The following is a 24,106-nucleotide window of genomic DNA, read 5'->3' as shown; positions in this document are numbered from 1 at the left end:
GGAAAAAGTCTCATAGTATGAATGGAAAAGGGGCTTTTACTTATTTTATGTCTCTATTGCTTGAAATAATTACCACAAAGCACAAAGTACTTTTATAATCAAAGACTAATTACCCCAACAAGACTAATGGAGAACAAGATAAATGAAGAAAAGCTCCAAAGCTTTTCTTTGGATAAAGAAATATTTTGGTTCGGCAATGAATTTGCAGCCCCTTTTCCAGGGAGTGCTACCTCTCAGATGGCCAAGAAGAGCCATGCTTTAGGGTTTTCATTTCTACCATTTAAAAGCTGTAGGTCATCCTCGTTTTAGAGAGAACAGAGAGATTCAGAGACGTGCAATGATTTGACTACCCAAAGCCCCCGGGATTCTACCCGGAAGGGATAGATTCAGATCGAACTTATCCTGGCCCAGAAGCCCATGCTTTCTCTCCTGCATCTGTGATCCTACCGCACTGCTCCCAGCAGCGCTGCTTCCCGTTCGCATCCAGGACACACAGGCATGTGTAGGGTCACAGAGGGGCTTCTCTACTCGCTGCCTGTAATTCGAGCTCCTTCTCTCCCTCCGGAGAACAAGCACACCGGAATGCTGCTGAGTGCAGTTCTGGAGGGCGCGGTCTTGAATCCATTCTAATCCCTCCCTCTACAAACTCTCACCCTCTACAGTCATCATTAGCTAACACCTTGCCCTCCACGGCTACAAGCCACACACCCGTGCCCCCCGCACGCCACCTTGGAGAACCACCCCGCACTATACCCCAAAGGGCTGCAGAGGTTACAGGAGCACTTTAACATTTTTAAACAATCTTCCTTGCAGTGTTACCGAGAGCTTCAGAATGGCCCCTCAGCCATTTCCTCACGCAAGACATGTGGGGACTCGTGGCCTCATGGCCCACGTCAAAGGACAGCCAGTGCGAAAGCTGGTGTTTGTATATACCTCTCACTCAGAAATGGCTTCTCGGAAAAAAAAAAAAAATTTTTTTTTTTTTTGAGAAAATAACCACTATTACATTTGATTTAAAAGACTAAAATAAATGTCAGAGTTTAAATGACTGGCCAGAAGGGGTAACATAATGTCAGTATATTCCCACTCAGCTGAAAATAAATGAGTCACTTGGTATGCTCTATCTTCACGCTACCAACAATGGTTAATCAATGCTACAACACTACAACACTGAAAGGACTAAAACACTGAAAACGCAGGTTAAGAGGCTATATTTAAATATGGCATATTTGTTTCTAATTATTTTACCCCAACATTTTAAATATAGATTAAGTCAGTTGTGTCTAAAAAGCGGACCACCTCAGAGCACATGTTACACTTGCGCGCTTGGGCCCAGCTACACACAAGCTCACCCGGCCATCAGCCCTCTGGCCTCTCGGAGGAAGTCCGATTTAGGCCTGCACATGTGCCGTCTGACAACGTTGGCTTCTCAAGTCAGTGGTCCACATCTGCTCCTTCCTTGCTATCGAGTTTCCAACCCTTCTATTTTCCTGAAACCACATTCCCTTGACCTCAAAGCAGCATCTGGGATGATGACCACTGCAATTCAGAAATGTGTCTAACCCACAGACGGGCACACAGCAGGCAGGCAATGAATGAATGGTAACTCACACCCCTGGCTACCCAGCCTTTGCTCACTCTCCTCATAGGTCTCCTGGAGCCCATATTATCCTGCTACTCTCCGCAGTCCTGTCAACAGCTCTTTTAGTAATCATTCCCAGCTCCTTTCTACCCATCTTCTGAAGGTGAGGGCTTCCCAAAGTTTTATATGCAACTTTTTCTTCTTTGGGCTATATATTGCCTTAGAAATATTCGCCACTGGGGTGCCTGAGTGGCTCAACTTGTTAACCAGCTGCCTTCCACTCAGGTCTTGATCCCAGGGTTCTGCGATGGAGCCCCACACTGGGCTCCCTGCTCAGCGGAGAGCCTGTTTCTCCCTCTCCCTCTGCCTGCTGATCTGCCTATTTGTACACACACACTTTCTGTCAAATGAATAAATAAATAAATAAATCTTTAAAAAAAGAAAAAGAAATAATTCCCATGTCAACAGTTTCACAGATCGCCATTATGCACATTAAGGAAAATCTCTTTAGTCCTAAGTCCCAGAGTCATATTCCAAACTAAATGGGATAACTATGCTGCCCTGTGCCCTTTACCAAAAATGTTGCCACACTGACTTTATCTTTACCAGCTGACCTTTTCAAGGGCAGACTGTGTCTTATACTTTCTATAGGCTTTGCTTTGCGTTTTATATGCAGTGTGGACCCTATATACATTTCACTTGCTTTTATTGATTTATAGATCTATGCATCCCTAAACTGCTAGAATCTCTTCAGCTTAAAAACAACTAGGAAACCAAGGTTCTAAGTTTTATGACAAAGAACAATGCTTCCTCAAGTAGGGTGTGTGTGTTCTGAGTGCTAATACGCAACGATTTACTGGACTGTGAAAAGAAAATATTAGAATGTTTTTTCATCTCATTCTAATTTTTAATTTAAGGTCTACTTTTGTGATGGCTTGGAGTTATAAGGAACACACATGTTTATCATTTATAAAGACATTAGTAGTGTATAGTCAAGAATTTCTTTACTCACAGAATTTTATAATTTAAGTGTGGAGTACACTGACAAGAACAGTTCTGACCTGAACTGTATCTATGAATATGATATACAATACCATTCTCCAGGTGACAAAAAGAAGCATTTCTAAACTAAGTTTGACATCAAAGAGCCAATTAAAACATTGAACACAAACATCCCTATAGCTGGATGTACATCTCAAGTCCAAATATGATAGATATCCTAACGCCTATCCTGACTCCCCATATAAAACATACAGACATCTTTATTTGTCCTCATCTTTCTCAGATCAAATAGTTTTTATGCGAAAATAAGTCAATATAAGAGTTTTTCCCACTACTTTTTTCTATTTCCCTCTTAACAAATCTCAAAGTACAGAACTGTCCAATACATCCCACAGGGTGAATTACTTGGTATGTGGATTACTGGATGAGAAGGAATCTTAGAACTGATCTACTCTACCTCCCTCCACATGCTAGAAGACCCCACTGCACTGTCCCATGCATGACCAGACAACTGCCTTGCTAAGAACTTGAAGGCTCCTGGAAACGTCCAGGAGTTATTTTTTTCCCCATGATCTTTTAGATGTGCTCTCTCGAACAAAGATCAGCTCTCCAAGTGTCTCCCTTGGAACCACAGTTTAAAGTCTACTCACCATCCCAGACCTCTTCCCCCACGGAATGGAATCTAGCCAAGCACTGTTTCGCTTAAAAACAACAAAATCAAAGACACAAAGAATCAAACCCCAATTTTACACGAAAACTGGCTATCAATGAATAAAGAAGACTTTGTGTGATTATGTGTGTTCTCCTAAACTAAGGGTGCATTCCCCCTTTCCCCCTTTTTTTTTTAAGTAGGCTCCATGCCCAGCATGGAATCCAATGCAGGTTTCAAACTCAAGACCATAAGATCTAAGATCAAGATCCGAGCCGAAATCAAGAGTTGGATGCTTAACTAAGCCACCCAGGCGCCCCAGCATTCCCATCTTTTAAAGCAGAGAAATTACACTGGACTCATAATATGCCTGTAACAAACTAACACATTGGCTCTCACATTTAAAAAAAAAAAAGCAATGACAGATTCCTATCCACATTTTGGACTTGTACAATGCACTTTTTATTAATCCTAACTGGTTTAACGTTTATTCCATTTAAACTAAATCTTGTTGGTTTCACTTTAGTGTTTTAGACCAAAATCTTTCTGAACTGTAATTGTCTATTAGCTTCCCTCCATACTTTTTGCCACCTGGAAACTGCAAACTGCTAATACATACACACACACACACACACACACACACACACTTTAACCAAACAGTACAGAGCTTTACAAAGTTGATAGGCAGACAGTATCTATTAAATGTGTCAGAAGTTCAAAATCAGTTTAAGTCCACTCACTATTACTCTGCCTTGCTGAAATTAAGATATACTATCAAGCTGTCCCTTGACTTCATGCTTCATGTGCACTTCAAGAAAGAAAAACTACTTTGAAAACTGTAAAGTATCCTACATGTATGGCACTGCCTGTAACAAGCACTGGGTATGATTCTGGTAATCCAAAAAAGGAAATCCAAAAGTTTCTAAAAGCAATCCACAAAAGCAACAAGAATAGTATCTTGCAATTTAGGGAATGCTCCAATTAAAAATCACGAATAGCTGTAGGCTCCATCGTAAGCATTCAAGCAGGCACAGACGTAAGATAACTCCTGGAACCTACAGACACTACATAAGAACGGCATACAGGACTCTGGAGAGAGAGGCGGCTATTCCAGGTGCCTGAGAGCTGGGGACAGTGATCGGGGGAGATTGGAGAGCATCAGGAAAACGTTACAGATAGGCCTGTAAGGAACAGAAGAGAGGGAAAGAGGGCACCCTAGTGAAGAAAAACTGCGTGGAGGCAAGAAAGGGGTAGTGCGACTCCAGGAACAGTGAGGGCTCAGTCAGGGCAGAAGGGGCCGGCCGTAAGCACACACAGGGGCCAGACCGCGGAGGACTCACCGGTCCCGGTCCCCAAGTCTGTTCATCTGGTGGGAACACATGACAGCTTCAGAGGTGGGGCTGAACTGTGCTTCCAGAGATTTCTTATTGCAGGGAAAAAAACATGGTTGGGGAAGACTAGCAAACTACACACACAGTCAGTCAAGCTGAGGAAAAGGGAATTCACAGTTAAAAGCTTATGTGTGTGTTTACCTAGATACCAAGAACAAATTTACAATTTTGTCCTTTCCTTAATATCCTCTTTTGTGCCTTATGAAAATCAAGACACAAATTACCTATCTCTACCTTTTGAACAGCTTCTTATCTGTATTACTTCCCTAGAATGACAGTGCCTCACACTTAACGTCAACTTCTGCAAGTTCCTATAGCTTTTCTAGCTGTAATTAACCAAGGCCAAGTGAAAACCCAATGAAATCATGTCCCCCTTCAGTACTCTATCATATTGGGTTTGTTTCATCTTTACCGCGAGGCTTTTACCAAACACGTAGCACATGAACAGCCGTTGCTGAGGTGATGCTCTCTAACACCCATTCCTTATTCTTGCTGCTTACTGAAAACAAGCATATTATTTTTCTGTACTGTTTTTCAGAATGTTAGAAACTTTTCAGAAAAAAAAACCCAGCACCTGAGTTGAGCCCTGAAGAATGGGTAGCGTTTCCACAGGAAGAGACTGGGGGTTAGGCAGAGAAGAGAAAGCTATTTCAGTAAGAAAACACACAAGCAGAAACAGAAGAAAATACGAAGGGTGTAGACGCATTATGTACTAATGTTCAGTAGGAGGAAGAGGAGGAGGAAGAGGAAGAGAGGAGGAAGAGAGCTAAGTTCTGGAGCACAACGGACTGCATAGGTATTTAGACCATTATGTCATTTTTTCCTTAAATTAGAACAATCCTTTGAGGGAGGGATTACTGTCTTGTGTTTCATAATGTGACAGAAGGTACTGTAGCTCAGAGGGTGAAGTAACCTGTTCACATTCACTCAACTAGGAAAAAGCAGAGCCGAATATGAACTTCAGTGTTGCCATTTTTCTTACTGGTCATTCAACCACGGCCTTAAATGTTTTACAACCTCTTACCCTAGTTAAGAAACTCTGTTCCTATTAGAAATATTCCTGGCTTTTCAAAACAAGGCTTAAATACAGTCTATTTTGCTATGAAAATCTATACACAGAAATATTAAATAACAACTTAACAAAATGCAGATCAGAAATAAAATCTAGAGGGGCACCTGGGTGGCTCAGTCAGTTAAGCCTCTGCCCTCGGCATGTCAGGCTCTCTTCTCAGCAGGGTGTCTGCTTTTCTCTCTCTCTCTCAAAAAATAAAATATAAAAAAAAAAAAGATCTAGAAACATGAAAGATTATTTTGTTACTGTAACTTACTAAACTGACCTAATAAAAACTTAATAAAACATAAAAAACCCCAGCTATATAGCAAACCTACTGGACAGACCATTAAACAGCCACAGAAATGGCTTACACTAAGTCTGTAACATGAAAAGCCCCCACTTGTTATAATGATAAGTGAAATGGCAAACACAATGTATCTAAAGTGACTACATAAATTCCAACTTTACTATATTCTTCAAATTTTTACATGTAATGAAAATATTACTACGTTTGTAATCCAGTAGAACACACTGCAGTTTGGGACCATTTAGTGTCAAGCAAACATCCCAAAATATAGCTCTTTGGGCCTTTTGGGCCAGTATCATTGCATATAGCAGAGCAAAAGTCTGCCTTGTAAATCTGCATTTATGACCTTGAATAATCAAAAGTTAACTCACGCACAGGTATACTGTTAAAAAAACAAGGAAACGGGCGCCTGGGTGGCTCAGTGAGTTAAAGCCTCTGCCTTCAGCTCAGGTCATGATTCCAGGGTCCTGGGATCGAGCCCTGCATCGGGCTCTCTGCTCGGCACAGAGCCTGCGTCCCTTCCTCTCTCTGCGCCTGCCTCTCGGACTACTTGTGATCTCTGTCAAATAATTAAAATCTTTTAAAAAAATTTAAAAAATAAGGAAAGTACAAAACGTAGTAAAAAGATCTCCATCAAAAAAAGTACCAAAAGAAGATGCCTGGGTAGCTCAGTCAGTTAAGCATCTGCCTTCAGCTCAGGTCATGATCCCAGGGTCCTTGGATGGAGCCCTGCATTGAGCTCCTTGCTCAGGGGGAGCCTGCTTCTCCCTCTGTCTGCTGCTCCTCTGCTTCTATCCTTTCTCCAACAAGTAAATGAATAAAAATCTTAAAAAAAAAAAAAGGCGGAGGGTACTGTCTGTGTGGTGCAGTCAGTTAAATGTCTGGCTTCTCTCAGGTCATGATCCTGGGATTGAGGGATCAATGCCCACACTGGGCTTCCTACTCCATGGACAGCCTGCTGCTTCTCCCCCTACCCCTCGCCTTCACTTGTGCACTTTCCCTTGCTCACTTGCTTGCTCTCGGTCTATCTCGAATAGATAAAATCTTGGGACACCTGGGTGGTTCAGTTGGTTAAGCGTCTGCCTTGGCACAGTTCATGGTCCCAAGGTCCTGGGACCGAGTCCCCCGTCTGGCTCCTTGCTCAATGGGGAGATTGCTTCTCCCTCTGCCTGCTACTCTTCCTGTTTGAGTATACTCTCCTTCTCTCTGACAAATAAATAAAATCTTTAAAAAAAGACTGGTGTAGCCTTTAAAAAATAAGTATTTCTTGGGGCACCTGGATGGCTCACTGGGTTAAAGCCTCTGCCTTCAGCTCAGGTCATGATCCCAGAGTCCTGGGATGGAGCCCCGTATCGGGCTCTCTGCTCAGCAGGGAACTTACTTCCCCCTCTGCCTGCCTACTTGTGATCTATCTGTCCAATAAATAAAATCTTTAAAAAAAAATTAAGTATTTCTTTTAAAAAAGTACCAACAAGATTATTTCACTAGTAATTATTTATCTTCCTACCACCATGTCATTTTCCTGCCCCAAACCCTGAAAGTGTCCTGAAAATATTAGGAGTAATTTGAACTGGTTATTGCAGTGTGCGCACATTACACAATCTGGTTCCATTCTAATAATTGCTCCCCATTCTCATCCAGGGTCTCAAAGGCGCTTTCACAAGCCTTATGCTCAGGCTGGCCTACTCACTTTCTCTCAAAGAAACTTTACGTGCTTCACTGAGCTTTTGCTCACTCAGCCACCCTCACTGGGATTCTCCTATACCTCCCCAACTGACTCCCCACCTTCCAGGCACAGACCAACCTCTCCAAACCACAAATCATCTCTCTTCTATATATTCCTGTAGAAGTTTTTGTTTATAAAACACGCCAAATACTTCAACATATAGTCTGAAATTGTGTAAATAAATGTGCTATTTCCTAAAATGAGTTTTAATTTCTTAAGATAAAGGACTTTATTATGTTTCTTTCATAATAATGAATTACTTCTACATAATGCTTTACAGCTCATAAAGCAACTTTGCATGTATTATTTTCAATATCCTGGTGACTTAAAAGAGAATGCTTCAGAAAAGAACAAAAATTTTTTTTAATTCTTGAAATGACCAAAAAAGAAAAAAAAAAAAAAAAGAAAAGAAAGAAAAAGACAGTGCTTCATTAATTATGTACAGGGAGCTCAGCCCCTAAAGACTTGGGATAAGGATACTCTTCTTCCCTACAACCCTTAACTAATTAATAGCTAATAGTGGAAAAAAAGGTTAACATTTCTTAAAAAAAAAAAAATTTGAAATAAAAAAAGTAGCAAACCTCATACCTAATGGCCAGATCTTGGTTTCTAAATACCATTCTCCAATAAAAGAAATCAGGAGAAATGGCTCATTTGAGGACTGAGGGAAAATACAAGATGGACATGGAGCTTCTTGCAACACAAGTAAGGAGATGCTCAAAAAAAGGAGGGGGCATAGCAAATGGATAGAAGTGCCAATCTGAAAGCACTCCCAATAGCCAAAGTTGAAATAATTTGAAAAACAAAATAAATAATACTGAATTAAGAGTTCATATGGATAAGCACCAGGGAGAACAAGTCTTCCATATGGATGAATTCCAAATAATATACACAGGTACTCTCCCTTCCAGGAGGTGGAGCTAAAGCCCCACTCACCTTAAGTGAAGGGCTGAACTTTGAAAAATCAACATATGGAAAGGAAAAAAATTACAGCTTTCCAGCGAAGGAACACCTTAAGGTGCAGACAGCACCTTAACCAAGTGATGAAGGGTAACATCACCTGCGATGTCATGTGGGGATCATTTACCCCAAGGATTCAATGAGAAGGGTGTATCACCTGTGCTCTTCACTAAAACCTGGCACCCTAATGTAGTCCTGAGAAGAAAACCAAATCCAAGCTAGGGGACATTACACAACATACCTCCACACACTCAGGACTGTCAAGGTCATGAAAAACAAGGAGAAGACTGAGAAGCCACCAAAGACCACAAAAGACCAAGAAGAAATGACAACTAAATACAGTGTGGCATTCTGGACTGGACCTTGGAACTGGGGGGGAAAAAAAAAAAAAGACATTAATAGACAAACCAGTAATGGTAGTATAAATGATAATATACCACAGCTGGTTTCTTAGTTGTGATAAACACACCACAATAATATAAGATTAGAACAGTAGGGCAAGCCGAATCTTATACTACACCTTTTTAACTTCTCTGTAGATCCAGAAGTACTCAAAAATTAAGAGTTTAGGGGCACATGGGTGGCTCAGTAGGCTAAGCATCTGCTGTCAGCTCAGGTCATGATCCCAGATTCCTGGGATGGGCCCCACGTGGGGCTCCCTGGGTAGTGGCAAGTCTACTTCTCTCCCTTTGCCCCTTCCCCTGCTTGTGCTTTCTCAAAATAAAGAAAATCTTAAAAAACAAAACAAAACAAGAAAAACTAAGAGTTTATAAAAAAAGAAAACTGCAGAGATCCAGATCAAATATGTGGAAGCACCCTGTATCAAAATCACAAGATTTGTCGTACGTGTTCACTGCTTTTAGCCCAGAGGAGGTTAGACCTCAGCCGGGGCTGCACATCTCCCTCCCTTCCTCACTGTAAGTATTCTGTACTAAGTAAGAGGCAGGACCTCTAATCCCAACTGGCCATTTCTAGTAAGTCCTTTGGGTGAAATGATAATCAGGAAATAAAAGTCTGAACTTAGTACAAACAGTATTAAATTTATAGGAATGCCTGTGAATAAAGGCATTTCAAGGTTTTGGAATCTAGTTCATCTGACCAGATATTTAAGTCTCAGTAAGGGGGGGGGAACCTTAAATCAAAATAGATGAAAGGCCTTTAAAAGGCAAACCTTGCCAGTATCACATGTTTCCATTTAGGAGTAAGAATTTCTAGGTACCACAGAGCTTTTAAAAAAAAAAAACGTACATTTTTAAAAAGCACCCTGGTTGACGAAAGTGACCTATGAGCTGGTTGACATGTATTGATTAAAAGGAGGCAGTATTAAGATTTATAATGAAACACCTTAGTATCTAGTTTAAGTCTGATATTTAATACTAAATCAATATCTGAACCAAGACTGTCTTTGGCAAACCAGGATGTATGGTCACCCTAACTAAAGACCTAATTTTGAAAAACAGTTACATGGTTATAGAAGAAATACTGTGCTGGCCTACTTCCTACTAATTAAAATTTTAATAATATAGATCCAAAATGCAAGTCACATTCAGAATTTTATAAGACAGAAGACACTGATAAAGTGAGGTACTTTAAGTCTACAAAAATCTAAGCTATTAATGATAACATGTATAGAAACAATAATGGTGTATACATAAACAATGATTAGAAAGTAGTAGGATTTTAACATAATCACTTCACATTGTAGATATGCCCATATGGATACAAATAAATGACTGAAGTCTGGCTCCATATGTGCAGATTTTGAATTTGGAGCCACACCAAGTACAAAAAATTGGGGCTACAGGATGGCTGTTCAAGATAAAAACGAAACTAAAAAACAAACAAACAAAAAAAACTCCAAAAAGATGGTAACTCAGTAAACAACTTACCCAAAGAGCATTTAAAATAGAAGACATTTTGGGGCACCTGGGTGGCTCAACTGCTTAAGCATCTGACTCTTGATTTTGGCTCAGGTCATGATCTCAGGGTGGTGAGACTGAGTCTGGCTCTGAGCTCTGTGCTGGGCATGGAGCCTGCTTAAAGTTCCCTCCCTCTGCCCCTCCCACTAACCCCCACCCTGAGCACTCACTCTCTCGCTCTCTCTCTCTCAAATAATTACATAAAAAAAAAAAAATAAGAGAGGACATTTAATTTTCAGTTCAATATAGTAACCCACAAAGACAGGTTGAATTTTTATTAATAAAACATCTATTTTCTCAATAAAGTATATAGATGTTTTATTAAATCATAGAAAGGGCTAAAGATTTTCCTTAAACATTTACAACAGATAAAATTTGGCTAGCCTGACTGTAAAGTCACAGTAATCACAACCCCCTGGTGCTGATCTTCATTTCTATATACCTGAAAAAGTTATGTGTCTGACCAAAATCAAACCAAACCAAAAGCTCCCCAAAATGAAAAATCAAGCACAAATAAAGTAATTCAGATTCAGTAGTTTAAATACAGTATTTCAGTGACAGTTTGGAGTGTGACTATCACTGTATTATAGAAAAAGGCCTTGAAATTAACTACATTTTTAAACATATGCTGTCTACTCCACCTACTAATAAAAATGAAAAACAAGTCTTCTGGCTAAAATAGTAATGTTGGTTGGGGCGCCTGGGTGGCTCAGTGGGTTAAGCCACTGCCTTCGGCTCAGGTCATAATCTCAGGGTCCTGGGATAGAGTCCCGCATCGGGCTCTCTGCTCAGCAGGGAGCCTGCTTCCCTCTGTCTCTCTGCCTGCCTCTCCATCTACTTGTGATTTCTCTCTGTCAAATAAATACATAAAATCTTAAAAAAAAAAAAATAGTAATGTTGGCTAATTCTACGGTACTCATGCTACATTATCTCAGATTTGAATTATGATGTGATTAACTAGCTATGCAGTAGCTTTAATATAAAACCAAAGTGTTATCTCCTTCAGTTTACTGACCTAAGCATTTTTCATTTTAATGCATTAACAGGCAATTACTTCCCCCTTCCTACAACTTACACTACAGAAAGGTCTCAGAATGACAACCTTTTCCCTTTCATTCTTAACTATTCTGTACACCTAAAATAGACCAACTGCAGGAAAAACAATGAGAAATGAAAAATCTCTTGCTGCCTTTAAACAACTGAGTTCTATACTCAAAGAGACAATTCTGAGTTGAGAAATTAAAAAATAAAATGGGAAGAGGCAATATAAAAATCTCCTAAAATGTAGAAGAAATTAGACTAGTTTAGTTTTAATATCTTCTTTAATAAGACATTACAGCACACAACTGAACCCCCAATGTGTCAGTTAAACATGGGGATATAGATCCATAAGAAGTAGAATGGAAACAAATGTAATCTTGACCCCATTTCTTTTGGCAAATAATGGAAATACAGAATACAAATGGACCAATTCTCTCTCAGTGTCTCAGATTTTATGAAGTCTTTGAAGACACCATAACAGTTTTATAATGAACTTTGCTGTGATCTGTTAAAGAATCTTCAAATTTAATAATGAGGATGCTTAAGAATTGTAGTTTTCCCTTAGAGCAAATTTAATTCAAACATAACAAAAAGGGATTGTACTAATAATCCTTACATGAAGTATGAGAATTAATGTCTTAAGCAAGACCAATGCAGCTATTTTCCTATCACTGAGATATAAAGTTATATATGGTGTCTTCAGCTGCTTATAAAAAAGGGTTAAATACCAGAACAAAAAGCTTTTATTCTGAATTACAGTCAGCAAAAATGAAAACAAACAAACAAAAAAAAAAAACAAAAAAAAAATTGTGAATGGTTTTTAAATGACTTGTTACTAAATGTAAACATACATATGGTCAAAGCGCTTTCAAAAATCTTTAAATTGTAATGTTAACCAGAACTTTAATAATACCCACAAGCAATCAGGCAAATTCTCATGTTCTGGTAGCAACATATTAGGAGGTAATAGATATTAAATCTGAAATTTAGGAAATTAAACACATGAAAAAAAAGCTATTTTGAAGTAAGAATGTAATAGAAGTTGCTAAGAAACTATCGCCACTGAAGCTTTTCCTTGTAAATATCTTACTTGAAACTTACAGTGAAGTCAAACAAGGTGGGCAGAATATGCACAGCTACAAAACAAATGCAGTGATGAATTACAGCGGAGAGAGGGAATGCATTTTGTAATCCAGAGTCAGATTTGTGCCTCTAAGCAATTACCAGTTAATAGTTGAGTGTTCTTCCTATTATATGAACTTCAGAATTTAAACAGAGTTAAAGCAGTTTCACGAGTAAAGTTAATAGTTGACAAAAGCAAATTAGAAGAACCCTAAAATTAGCCTTCCTTAACTAGGCAGGATTTACCTCACCTATCTTTACTAACCCATTTCCCCATCCTCAAAGCCAAAAAGAATGTGGAGATTGGCCTACATTTTAATCCTTTTCTAGTTCAGACAGAAGCCATACTGTACAGTCTTTGATTTTAGGAACCAGCACAAAGTAAACTCCTAAAATCAACTATTCACTTAGAAAGGAAAGGAGGGAGGTGGTTCTGGGAATTAACCCAGCAGCAAGTCATTCCAATCTTCCTGTTAATGAAAAACCGTTTAAAAAACTGGCTAAAACATTGATAAATTCCAAAAAATCCTTCAAAAATTGAGTTTTAATTTCCAATTAATGAACTTGAAGAATTTTGAAAGAATCTGGTATAATTTATAGAAGACAGAGCTTTACCAGTTCACATATGATCCATCATATTTTGTATTCAATAACAGCCCTACTGATTTCATCATGGCATATACTTCAGAGCCTCATCTTTCAGAAGGGCTCACTGAAAATCCAACGCATTAGTAATTTATCAATCATCTACAGGGTATTCCTGGATGGCAGCTGTGGTCATGTGGCAAGTTGAAATATTCCAACCTCAAACACAGGAAACAGAGGAATAAATGACACATGATGGTAATATACTAAGGCAGCAGGTAAGTCATTCTTCATCTAGATCAACAGCTGCCAATAAAACTGTGTGAATGGGTCTGTTCTAGTTTAGCTAATGAACCTGCCACTGAGCTGAGAGAGGGAGATAAGAACTGCGCCTGCAATTCTAGCTGACAAATCCATTAGATTTTCATAAGGCAAATAATGTGGAAAGTTAGAACAGAATTTCTAGAACCATTTATCCTGTGATGTTGTAAAATCAAAGTACTACTTTATTAAATGAGTTATTTTACACAATATGAACATCAATATAATTACAATTGTAAAAAAATTTTTTATAACAAGGATGGACTGATTTTCAGATTTCCAAATCAGAGTCAACTGTACATTTACACAGAATTGTCTTTGCATGAAGCCCAAAAGGGAACAGCATAAAAATGAGTGTTTCTGTAGCCCCTTTATTTTTGCTGATCAACAGTTTGTTAGAAAAGCAGCTGCAGGTTTGTTACCTAAGGTCTGAGACAGTAGAAGAGTCAAAGGTGTCATGAATTCACCTATAAAACATAAATGAAATATGTAGTGAATGTAAGCAGTGCACAAATACAACTTATATGCATTTCAAATGTCTAAGAAAAATGCACCACATGCAAAGGTATCAAGTTAGTCTGACAGATCTGTCAATGATTTTATAAACAAATCTTTGATGAATTTACTATGAAAAGAAATAATTATCTCACACCATCACCACCTTAGAGAAAACAAAGAACACAAAACCAAACACACAGATTATTTTCAAGCAACTCTCAAGTTTACACACTATATGCTTCTATTTGCCAGGTGTCCTAATGCACTAAGCTCTGTTAGACACCAGAAGTAAAATACCTGCCCCAAAGCACTCAGGAACATTGTTCTGCATCATTTCTGGGGAGCAAGACCCTCAAATGCCTTTGTAATAGTTATTTTCTTTAAGCTGGTAAGTCTCTTCCATTCTTGCACCACAGTTGGCCAGCATCGCATCATCTCCCCATTTTGGGCTACAGTTTAAACTTGGGTGTTTCAAAAGCAGTGGGAAGATCAAACTGGTTTGGAAAATGGGCTTTTAACAATTGTAAAAATAAACATTAACTTAAAAGGGGAAGGAATAAAATCTCAGCTGGAAAGTACACATTAATTTCACAGTCAGAGAAGATAATTTTGCTCTGTTACAACCTTGACATTAACGAAGGAAAACACAAAAGGTCAATTACCTGTAAACAACTTTATGCCTGAACATCAGCCAATTCTGGAGGAAGTGGAGTCTTAGGATGCTTGCTTTCAAAGTGCTGCTTGAAGGTCTTAGGGTCTGGCATTTGTGTCTAATTAAAAATACGGGGGAAAAAAAGAACTTGAATTTCATGAAATAAAAAAATGTGTTAACTTTTCAAATCCTGAACCTGCTTATGATAATTATTAAGTTCCTGCAACTAGTGGCTGGCATATGAAAAAGGACCTCATAACAAAGAGATTCCTAAGGTATCACCCTATTTCACATATGAAGAAAGGGTGGGTCACACAGAATGAAGTATTCTGCTTGTCTGATTAACAGCAAACAGGTAACATTTACTTAAAATGTTATGCTAAGCAGGTTACCTCAATTCTCAGAACCTTCCTACAGTAATCTTAAATTAGTTCCTACTATCCTCTCTCATTTCACAGGATAAGGAAACTAAAACCTAGAGTGTAATTTGCACAAGACCTGTTTTAACCTAGTACTAGTACTTCAGTTCTCAAATGCTACACTATACCAACTTCCCTAGGCAAGGACCTTCAATTATTTACTTTAGCCCATTTGATTAAACAAAACATGAAAAAAAGTTTTTGCTGTTTTGTTCTGCGTTTTTAAATAGGTGAACAGCTAGTTCTTTTACATCAAAGTATTTATTCATCAGTAATTTAATGAAATTTACATTTACCCTGCCTCTTTCCAAACAGAATCTAAAGTTGCTTGATTTCATTATTTTGAGTGTATCAAAGCTTAGAATGAACAAGGCATTTAATGTAATAGATTTCCTCTCTTAATGAGAATTTTTATGTAGTCAGGAACTTCTACTTCATCAGTAATGCCTTCAGACGATGAACTTTACTCTTGGAATCATGTTTTACTGAGAGCCCTTCCCACAACTGTACCCAGGTATAAGGCTTTGGGAAAAAATACATTATACATATGGTATCTATAAGCATAGTATTTGACCAACCTATGTATTTTTTTCTTTTGGGACTTCTAGTCACTAACTTCAAGGGTGCTAAGCTTAAGCAAAAAAAGCAAGAGACTCTGACTTTGAATTAAAGAAAAACTTTTTACTTTTTCAAGATTTTATTTATTGAATGAGTGAGCGAGTGAGCAAGCACAAGTGGGGTATGGAGCAAGCGCAGAAGGAGAAGCAGACTCCCTGCTAAACAGGGAGCCCGACACAGGGCTCAATCCAAGGACCTGGAGATCATGACCTGAGCAGAAGGCAGACATTTAACTGACTGAGCCACCCAGGCACCCCAAGAAAAACTTCTTTGAAAGGCAGTGTGGTATAGTGGTCTGGAGGGTGGGCTCTGGAACGAGACTGCCTGGGTTCAGATCCTAGCTCTTCTTTGTACTAGCTAGATCCCCCTGCACAAGTTATTTAATGCCCATGACTCAGTTTCTTCTTCTGTAAAATAAGAATATAAAGTCCTTTATCTCATAGGGTGGTTAAGTGGATTAATGGGCTCATACCTGTAAAACACCTGATAAGCACCTGACAGTAGTTGTTATGACTATTCTTCAAATGTAATAATAGGCATTAATTCTAGTAAAAGCTCTCAAAGTAAATATACTCCATATAGTTTTACAGACATCCCACTATGAATTTAGAGAAGAAAAAAGTCAACTCATAACCAGAGATATGTTCACTTGTATCCTGCGTAGCTGTAAACTAAGAATATAGATCTGGGGGCGCCTGGGTGCTCAGTGGGTTCTCTGCCTTCGGCTCAGGTCATGATCTCAGGGTCCTGGGATCAAGCCCTGCATCAGGCTCTCTGCTCCGCAGGGAGCCTGTGTCCCCCTCTCTGCCTGCCTCTTTGCCTACTTGTGATTGCTGTCAATAAAATCTTAAAAAAAAGAAAAAAAAAGGAAAAAAAAAGAATGTAGATCTGATTTCCTTACAAAGTTCAAAGTGCAGTATCTGCCCTGAAGAAGACATCCTTATTCTAAATGAGGAAAGGGACTTTGCTTTGTTCACTCCCTTTCCCTGACACCTGGAGAACTATGCCTGGCCATAGGAGCCATTCAAAAAAAAAAACAAAAAACAAAAAACTGTTTAATAGACAACTGAATATGGACCTCTAAAATAACCATTCTTCAATCTACTATTTATTTTGCCATAGTTGCAAAATTGTAACCTATATAAAACCAATGTCTAAGGAAAGAATTGTCCACAGGAAAACGGTCTTTCACTTCCCCTTACCCTACAAACAGTGCAGGTATATATTAAGGCAGCTTTGGCAGCAGCCTTTTGGTCATGTCCTTGTTTCTTCTTTTGTCCAGCTTGCTTTTTGGCATTTTTCTGCTGAGACTGAATCTTCTGCTGTCCACGAGCCATATCTAAAAACAGAACTTGAGGCATTAGAGTGATTAACACAGAGTGACCTAAGTATGGTAACACTCTCAGAGTTGAAGACTTAAATTTTATAGAGGGATCTATGAAAATGTGTGGCTTTTCAAATTCTCGCATACAATGCTAGTAGAGAATAAATTAGTACAACCACTGTGGCAAACTGGTAGTTATCTACTCTATAACCCAACAATTTTACTCTCAGTATATATCTAACAGAAATACAAATGTACATAGACATCCAAACAGGGATGTTCACAGCACCTGTTTCCAAAACTGGAAACAACCCAAATGCCAGTTCCTAGTAAAATGGATATGTAACTTATGGTGTATTTATACAATGGAATACTACACTGCATTCAAAAAGGAACTACTGTTACAAGTAACAACATGGTTGTATCCAATGTTAAGAAAAAGAAACCAGATACAAAGAATATAGGTTGTATAAAATTTAAAACAGGCAAAGCTAATCTAGGAGATACTGACTGGGGAGAAAAGGGCAGGAGGGAGGATTTATGGGGTGGTGATATGTTCTCTATCTTGATCTGGGTAATGCTTATACAATGTGCTCACTTGTAATAATTCATCAAGCTGTACATCTGAGATTTGTGCACCCTGCTATACATAATCTTCAAAAATTTACCAGAGAAGCATAGTGCCTTTACCCAAGCATTTGCCTGATCACTTTTCAAAGATACCTTCCTTTTCCGGTTTTCACTGTTGTGAATTAAGACTTCTACAACTTTAAGAGAAATAAAGGCTGTCATCTAAAGCTTCTGAAGGAAATCCTAAGAGCAATGGGAACTGTTCTCTTAAATACTTCAGGTTCCATAAAAACTACTGTGCTATCCTAAATCCTCCTAAAAAACTGGTCTTTGCAGCGTTGCTGGGGAAATTATTAAACAAAATTAAATCAGTTTTCAGTTGAGGGAATGAACCTTGTAAGAAAGGTAGAGATACTTTTACTTTTTACAAATAGTCTTAAATGAAGCGAAATGGGTTAAAAATTGTTACTGAAAATGTTACTTCTACTTCTTCATTAAAATTAAAGACTTCTCAAATCAATCAACAGACTTAACTATAGAGAACTGATGATTCCCAGAGGGGAGAAGGGTGGAGGGATGGGTGAAATAGGTGATGGGGATTAAACAGAAGACTTATCATGATGAGCAATGAGCATGTCTAGAACTGTGGAATCCCTATACTGAACACCTGAAACTAATACAACACTGAATATGGACCATACTGGAATTAAAATAAAATAAAAATATAAATAAAGTCTTCTATTAGACAACATGAATTAAAACTGCTCATAAGGAGTCTATGGGCACCAAAGGCTTTTTAAATATATTTAAACTGGGTCCTACGTAGAATTCCTATATATACCTTTGACTAGCACTGCAGTTAAGTTTTAAGCTTTTAAATCATTGCAGGATATGAACATAAACTGGATCTAGATCACCTTTACAAGAAAACAGGGCTGTTTTTTTTTTCTGACTAAAACCCTAATTAGTTAACGGATATAAAGTCAAAGCATTTCATACAAACACACAGGCCTCTCCCAAAAAGAAAAAGGGAAACTGACAAAATAAATACACTGGCTGGGCAAATTCTCCACTAGTATTTAACACAAAATTGAAAGTCAAATAAAACATACAAGAGGATCAATGCCTTTTTAAGAAGTCAGTTGAATAGTTCAACAAACTATAAAAATTTTTAGTATGCTAGCCTAGTTTATTCCCAAATAATAGTAAATATTACCAGATGTGTTACTCCTTGAAAACTAAATTACCATTTTAGTTTTCATAAAGCCAAATCTTTATTAATCCCAAGTCAAATGGTATGATTCTTTTTAAATGTATATTTAAGTACAAATGTTATGGCAAGCATGCGGAACCTATTCCCACAGAAACAGATTTGAATACTTAAGTATCATTTGGATGATAATAGGTATTCAATCTTTACATATCCCAATATTTCATAAGATCTTTTTATTAGTACCTTATGTCAGAATACTCCAGTCCTCTCCTGCATCTGAACTCTTCTACACAATGTCTGCTACACATGCTAATATAATGATTTTGTGGGTAACCTCAACTGTTTTATGCCAATTCCAGAAGTTTCTTTGATAATTACAAGATATTAACTATTTTGATACCATTTTCATGCAGTGATCTGTACAATGTAATGAGATGCACAACATTATTTTTAACTTTTCCATTTGGGGCTTCTCCTAAAATATAACATTACACAATAGATTTAACCCATTTTCCATTGCCATCTAACAGTAACAAATAAAACCATAAAATAAAACCACTTTAATAAGTGAAGACTGGTCGCTTATTCTTATTTTTAAAACCGAAAACCCGGTAAAGGAAATCGAATCAACAGTCTAAACGCGTGGGGTAGGCCCCTAACTTCTAACAACTCACTGCATTGATTTCCTTTCTGAAAGCAGAAATGCAAACGAACAAGCCACCTGCTTTTGGACAGCTCAACTCTGGGATTACTCTCAGGCCAATCGAATTTTCTACAAACTCTTAAGCACTTCTTGATTATACACAACTGAGGGCCAACAAGTCATTTACAAACACCTTAAACGCAGGTTTTTTTTTAATGTAACTCTTAGTGTGGCTTAGAGGGCTGCAAAGAGGGAAGGAGAAGAATAGAGTTCTAAAATGAAGAGCTCTTACAGGAGGCAACAAGTAAGTACTGCCTCCAAAGATCCTCTCAAAACCAAAAACAACGGAGTAAAAAAAGATTTGGGATTCAGGAAGTAGGATCATTCTCCATAACTATCTGAAACGAGGAGGCCCAGGCAGTGATCAACATCCTGACCCTAGCTTTTAACTACATCCTTTCGGGGAGGGAAGAGGAAAGCACCGGGAGTTAAGATCCATTTCGCCCAACACTTGACCAACCCCAGCGGCAGCCCGGCCCACCTTCCTTCCCAGCCCGCCTCTCCCGCGTCGGGGAGCCCCTTCCTCGGTCCGGCCACGCAGCCCCCACCTACCCGCTACTCCTCACCGACCCCGGCCCGAGACGCGCCTCCCGGGGGCTCTGGCTGCCCCAAACCCGGCCTCTTCGGCCGCGGGGAGCCCCGGCCTCGAGAAACCGACCAGCTGCTGTCGCCAAGGGGTAAGGTTACCGCTCCGCGCCACGGCCGGCGGCGGCCTGCAACCCGGCCACCTGCAGGGCCTGGCAGGCGCCCGAGCTCTCCCTCCAGCCCGGGGCCCGCGCCGGGACAAGACGGGCCCGGCCGCCGCCTGGGAGGCGGGGAGGCCGGCGGCCCCTCGCGACCCGCCGCGACCCTGCCGCCAAGCCCCCACCCCGGCTCCCGGACGTCCTGCGGCGTCAGCGCCGCCCCCACAGCCGCTCACCCGGGCCGGGACAGTCTTGCGTCGGAGAGACCGCGCAGCGCGAGAGGGCCGGGGGAGGTGGCCGCAGGGAGAGGAAGGGGGAGAGCGCCCAGCACCGCTTCGGCCTCCTCCACCCGCCAAGGAGGGGAAAGAGGAGAGCACAACAGCCCGCGCCTCGCACCCGCCGCCGCCGCCGCCGCGCGCGCCCGCCGCCGCCTCAGCCTCGGGGGAGGCCACTACGCTCGTGCCCGCGCACGCCGCGCAACTCTCCCAGTCGCCCCAGCGCCCGCCTGCTCTTGCCGCCCACGCGCCTTCCTGCTGCGGCCGCCTCCCGCGCCCCGCCCCTGCTCGCACGCCTGCGCCCTTTCCGGTCGCGCGGGCCAATGGCAGCGCGCCCCTATTACATAAGCGTCAGGGGGCGGGGCCTGGCGGCGACGGCGGCCCCTACGAGAGGGAAACTGCAGGGGACGTCGCCCTCTGTCCCCGGCGCCCCTCCCCTCCCGCGTGCTCTATCTAGGCGGCTTCGGCCGGCCCCGGGAGCCGCGTGATCCCGGTCCTGCTGGGTGACGGCCTGCGGCGTGTTTCACAAGCCGCTTGCCAGCTCACTCACTGGGGCGGCGGCCCGGCCTCGGTCCCCGCGTCCTTTCTCGCCTCCCGCCTCGCCGACGCCCTCCTATGCAGCAACCCGGGCACCGGCCCAGAGAGGTGCGCCAGCGCCGCCGCGGCGTGGGGTACCGGGGAGCCAGCCACCCGGAGGCACCACCGCCGCCACCCCAGCCCCCAGTGCGGCCAGCGGGCCCAGCGGACCCTAATAGGGCCGCGCAGCCTTTGTTCTCTCACCGGCCAACCCCCAGTGTCGTTCCCACGGAAACTCCGGTTATTTTTACCGGTCGGGGGTTTTTAGTGAGTTCAGGATTCCAGCTTGTCTTAGTGTTGCTGGCTAGGGTACCCCGACCGCTTTAGCTGAATCCTAACATCATACAGAGTTGCTAATATTTGGAAATGGTTAAGTTGAATTGGGGGGGGGGTTCTCTATGATTTACAGGCCATGAGCGCTAACTTCCAGTATGTGGTTAAGAACAATTGAGTCAGTAATCTGCTGATATCTGCAAATGGCATTTCAGACTTGGGCTTTATTCTATTTCACTGCGGCCCTTCTCTCCCCCGCCCCCAACACTGGTTTCTAATTTTATTTTATTTTATTTTATTTTCAATATTTTATTTATTTATTTGACAGAGATCACAAGTAGGCAGAGAGGCAGGCAGAGAGAGAGGGGGGAGCAGGCTCCCTGCAGAGCAGAGAGCCCGATGCGGGGCTCGATCCCAGGACCCTGGGATCATGACCTGATTTTATTAATACCAAGGAAAAGGGAAGCTTTTACATCTGACGTTCTCACCTTGCTGATAGCATCCACTCTCCCACTTGCCTGTCAGTGCCCAGGAGAAGCTAGTTTAAAATATGTATCCCAAATGAGCAGGACTGGGATATAGATATTACAGAATTGTTTAGAACAACCAGAAAGGAGTTAGCGGCTTTTCTCATTTGGGTGGCATACAATGATCTGGTTTTTAAGTCCTTCCTTATCCTCATTTCAGTCTCTCTCACCTTTACCTTTCACACCTCTCTATACTGCAGTTTTAAGTTATATGTTTAAATTTTATTGCTATCTTTCCAGTATTGAGTTGCAAGCTCATTTTCATCACTATATGCCCAGAGCCTAGCGGTGTGCTAAACATAGTAAGCACTGATTAAATGGATATTGACCAGATGAACTGGAGGTATCTAAAGAAATCAAAACTTTTGACATACCATAAAGTTCTGGCTTAATCAAGAGTCACCATAACCATAATAGCTATATTAACCTGCTAATAAGAGTATGAGGTACTCAGAGAGTCTAGACACAGGAAATCCGAAGATCTCTGTCTAGCCATGAATCAGCATGGGCATTGGAAAGGGACAGAGAGATTTAGTGGGCTGAGATAAGTCATAACTAGAGACGTGATTTTTGCTGTGAAGTGGTATTACTATGCTGCTTGTTACTGCAGCCTATATGAAATACCCATTTATGTCAGTGTTTCTTAAAATTCTGCATTATACCACCTTTGAGAATTTGGGAAAAGCTAAGGACTTTGTCTCGAGGAAGTTCATATATATCAAAACTTACCTCCATTGGTAGAGTTTCTCAACCTTGGCAGTACTGATGCTCTGGGCTAGATCATTTGTTTTTATGGGGGCCTGTCCTAGGGATTGTAGAATGTTTGACAATATCCCTGTCCTGTACACTTTTGATGTCAGTGGCTCTCTATCTCCAGTTGTGACAAATAAAAAATATCTCTATACCTTTCCAAATGTCCTTTTGGGGTCAAAATCTCCCCTGTTTGAAAACCACTGCCTAGAGGATATGGTATGACTATAACTTTATGTTGGTTAGGGCATTTGAAGTATGAAGGGGAAAAAGGAATGGGTAAGATTCAGCATCTGAGAAGTGACAAACAGTAAATGAAAGGCGGATGAATTAGCATTACTACCAGCTGGTGTCCTACTTATTCTCTAGAAATGTGACAGCAAATGGGATAGGAATGCCTTAGAAGGATTTTTATACACATTGCTGGTTTTAATTGTGAATGCTGCAGTATTTCTACGGACTGGTTCTCTTCTACCTTTAGACAGTTACTCTAGGTTAATATCCAATAAGCATGTGCCTGTTTCAAACCAAAATCAACATCAGATTAAAATGCTTCTCTGAAGACCTGAAAGACTTATTTATTTGTATTCCTGTTTGATTTTCAGGGCTGAAAGAGCTGATGGCCAATCAATAAGTTATTTTTCAAATGAACAGATTATTCTGAATCACTTTCCCCAATTTATCTGTGGCATGTAGGTTAAAATCTAAATATGGTAAAGTGCTTAGCTTAGAGGTTCATTAAAGTGTAAAAGAGGCAGGGTACTGGCCCCATAGGTCTTTCCATCAAGTGACACATAATAACAGCAATAATGACAACAATAAACCTAAAACAAAAATGTTTCCTTTTCTAGCTCTTATTCCTATAATCAACTTCTTGTTGCAATTTTTCAGGGCTGCAACCTGGAATACCTTGTTTTCTCTACACTGTTTCCCCAGAGGGATCTCATTCACCCTTATGGCTTTCAATAATGAACTTCGGATGACCCTGTATCTATCTACTAGTTCAATCCTCTCTTCTGATTTCTAAACTGATATATCCAAATGCCCATTTTCCATTTCCACTTTAATGTTTTCTAGACATTTCACATTTAACACAATATAGTACTGAATCAAAAAAGCTGTTGATTGTAAGTCACATTTATTTCCACCAAGATAAAAAAAAAAAATTACTGCCACTTGAACTATGGCATAATACTAAGATACCCTTGACTGTATAATACACCTCAATTTCAGAGATGTTAAAATCAGTTTTAAAAATATTGCAATTTATTAGAATAGCATCAAAAAGAACAAACTACTTAGGAATAAATTTACAAAAAGAAGTGCAAAACTTATATCTGAATGCTACAAAACATCGTTTTTATTT

The 24,106-nt window shown here is 40.4% G+C and overlaps 1 protein-coding gene across 3 annotated transcripts; it reads right to left on the bottom strand.

Annotated features, from left to right (window-relative positions):
• Positions 1-13,818: 13,818 nt before the first annotated feature.
• On the bottom strand, positions 13,819-20,755 carry ZNF706 (zinc finger protein 706). 3 transcript variants are annotated; one of them, XM_044245198.1, is made up of 4 exons: positions 20,576-20,755; positions 17,049-17,185; positions 14,820-14,927; positions 13,819-14,126 (listed from the first exon to the last, which is right to left on the bottom strand). In XM_044245198.1, exons 2-3 carry the CDS (start codon positions 17,181-17,183, stop codon positions 14,832-14,834), a joined length of 231 nt encoding a protein of 76 aa, XP_044101133.1. In that variant the 5' UTR covers positions 17,184-17,185; positions 20,576-20,755; the 3' UTR covers positions 13,819-14,126; positions 14,820-14,831. The 3 variants fall into 3 exon arrangements, with proteins under 3 accessions (XP_044101133.1, XP_044101135.1, XP_044101134.1); XM_044245200.1 differs by lacking the exon at positions 20,576-20,755 and adding an exon at positions 20,209-20,272; XM_044245199.1 differs by lacking the exon at positions 20,576-20,755 and adding an exon at positions 19,197-20,123.
• Between the last annotated feature and the right edge of the window lie 3,351 nt (positions 20,756-24,106).

This window comes from Neovison vison, chromosome 4 (assembly GCF_020171115.1).
Source record: "Neovison vison isolate M4711 chromosome 4, ASM_NN_V1, whole genome shotgun sequence".
NCBI lineage: Eukaryota > Metazoa > Chordata > Mammalia > Carnivora > Mustelidae > Neogale > Neogale vison.
This window is presented reverse-complemented; position numbering and strand designations above follow the sequence as displayed.

Bases quoted from the DNA above. Each gene is read 5' to 3' on its own strand.
- ZNF706 (XM_044245198.1), bottom strand. From the start codon at position 17,183: ATGGCTCGTGGACAGCAGAAGATTCAGTCTCAGCAGAAAAATGCCAAA. The intron at 14,928-17,048 runs GTAAGGGGAAGT...ATTTTTAATTAG, and splicing joins ATACCTGCACTGTTTGTAGG to ACACAAATGCCAGACCCTAA.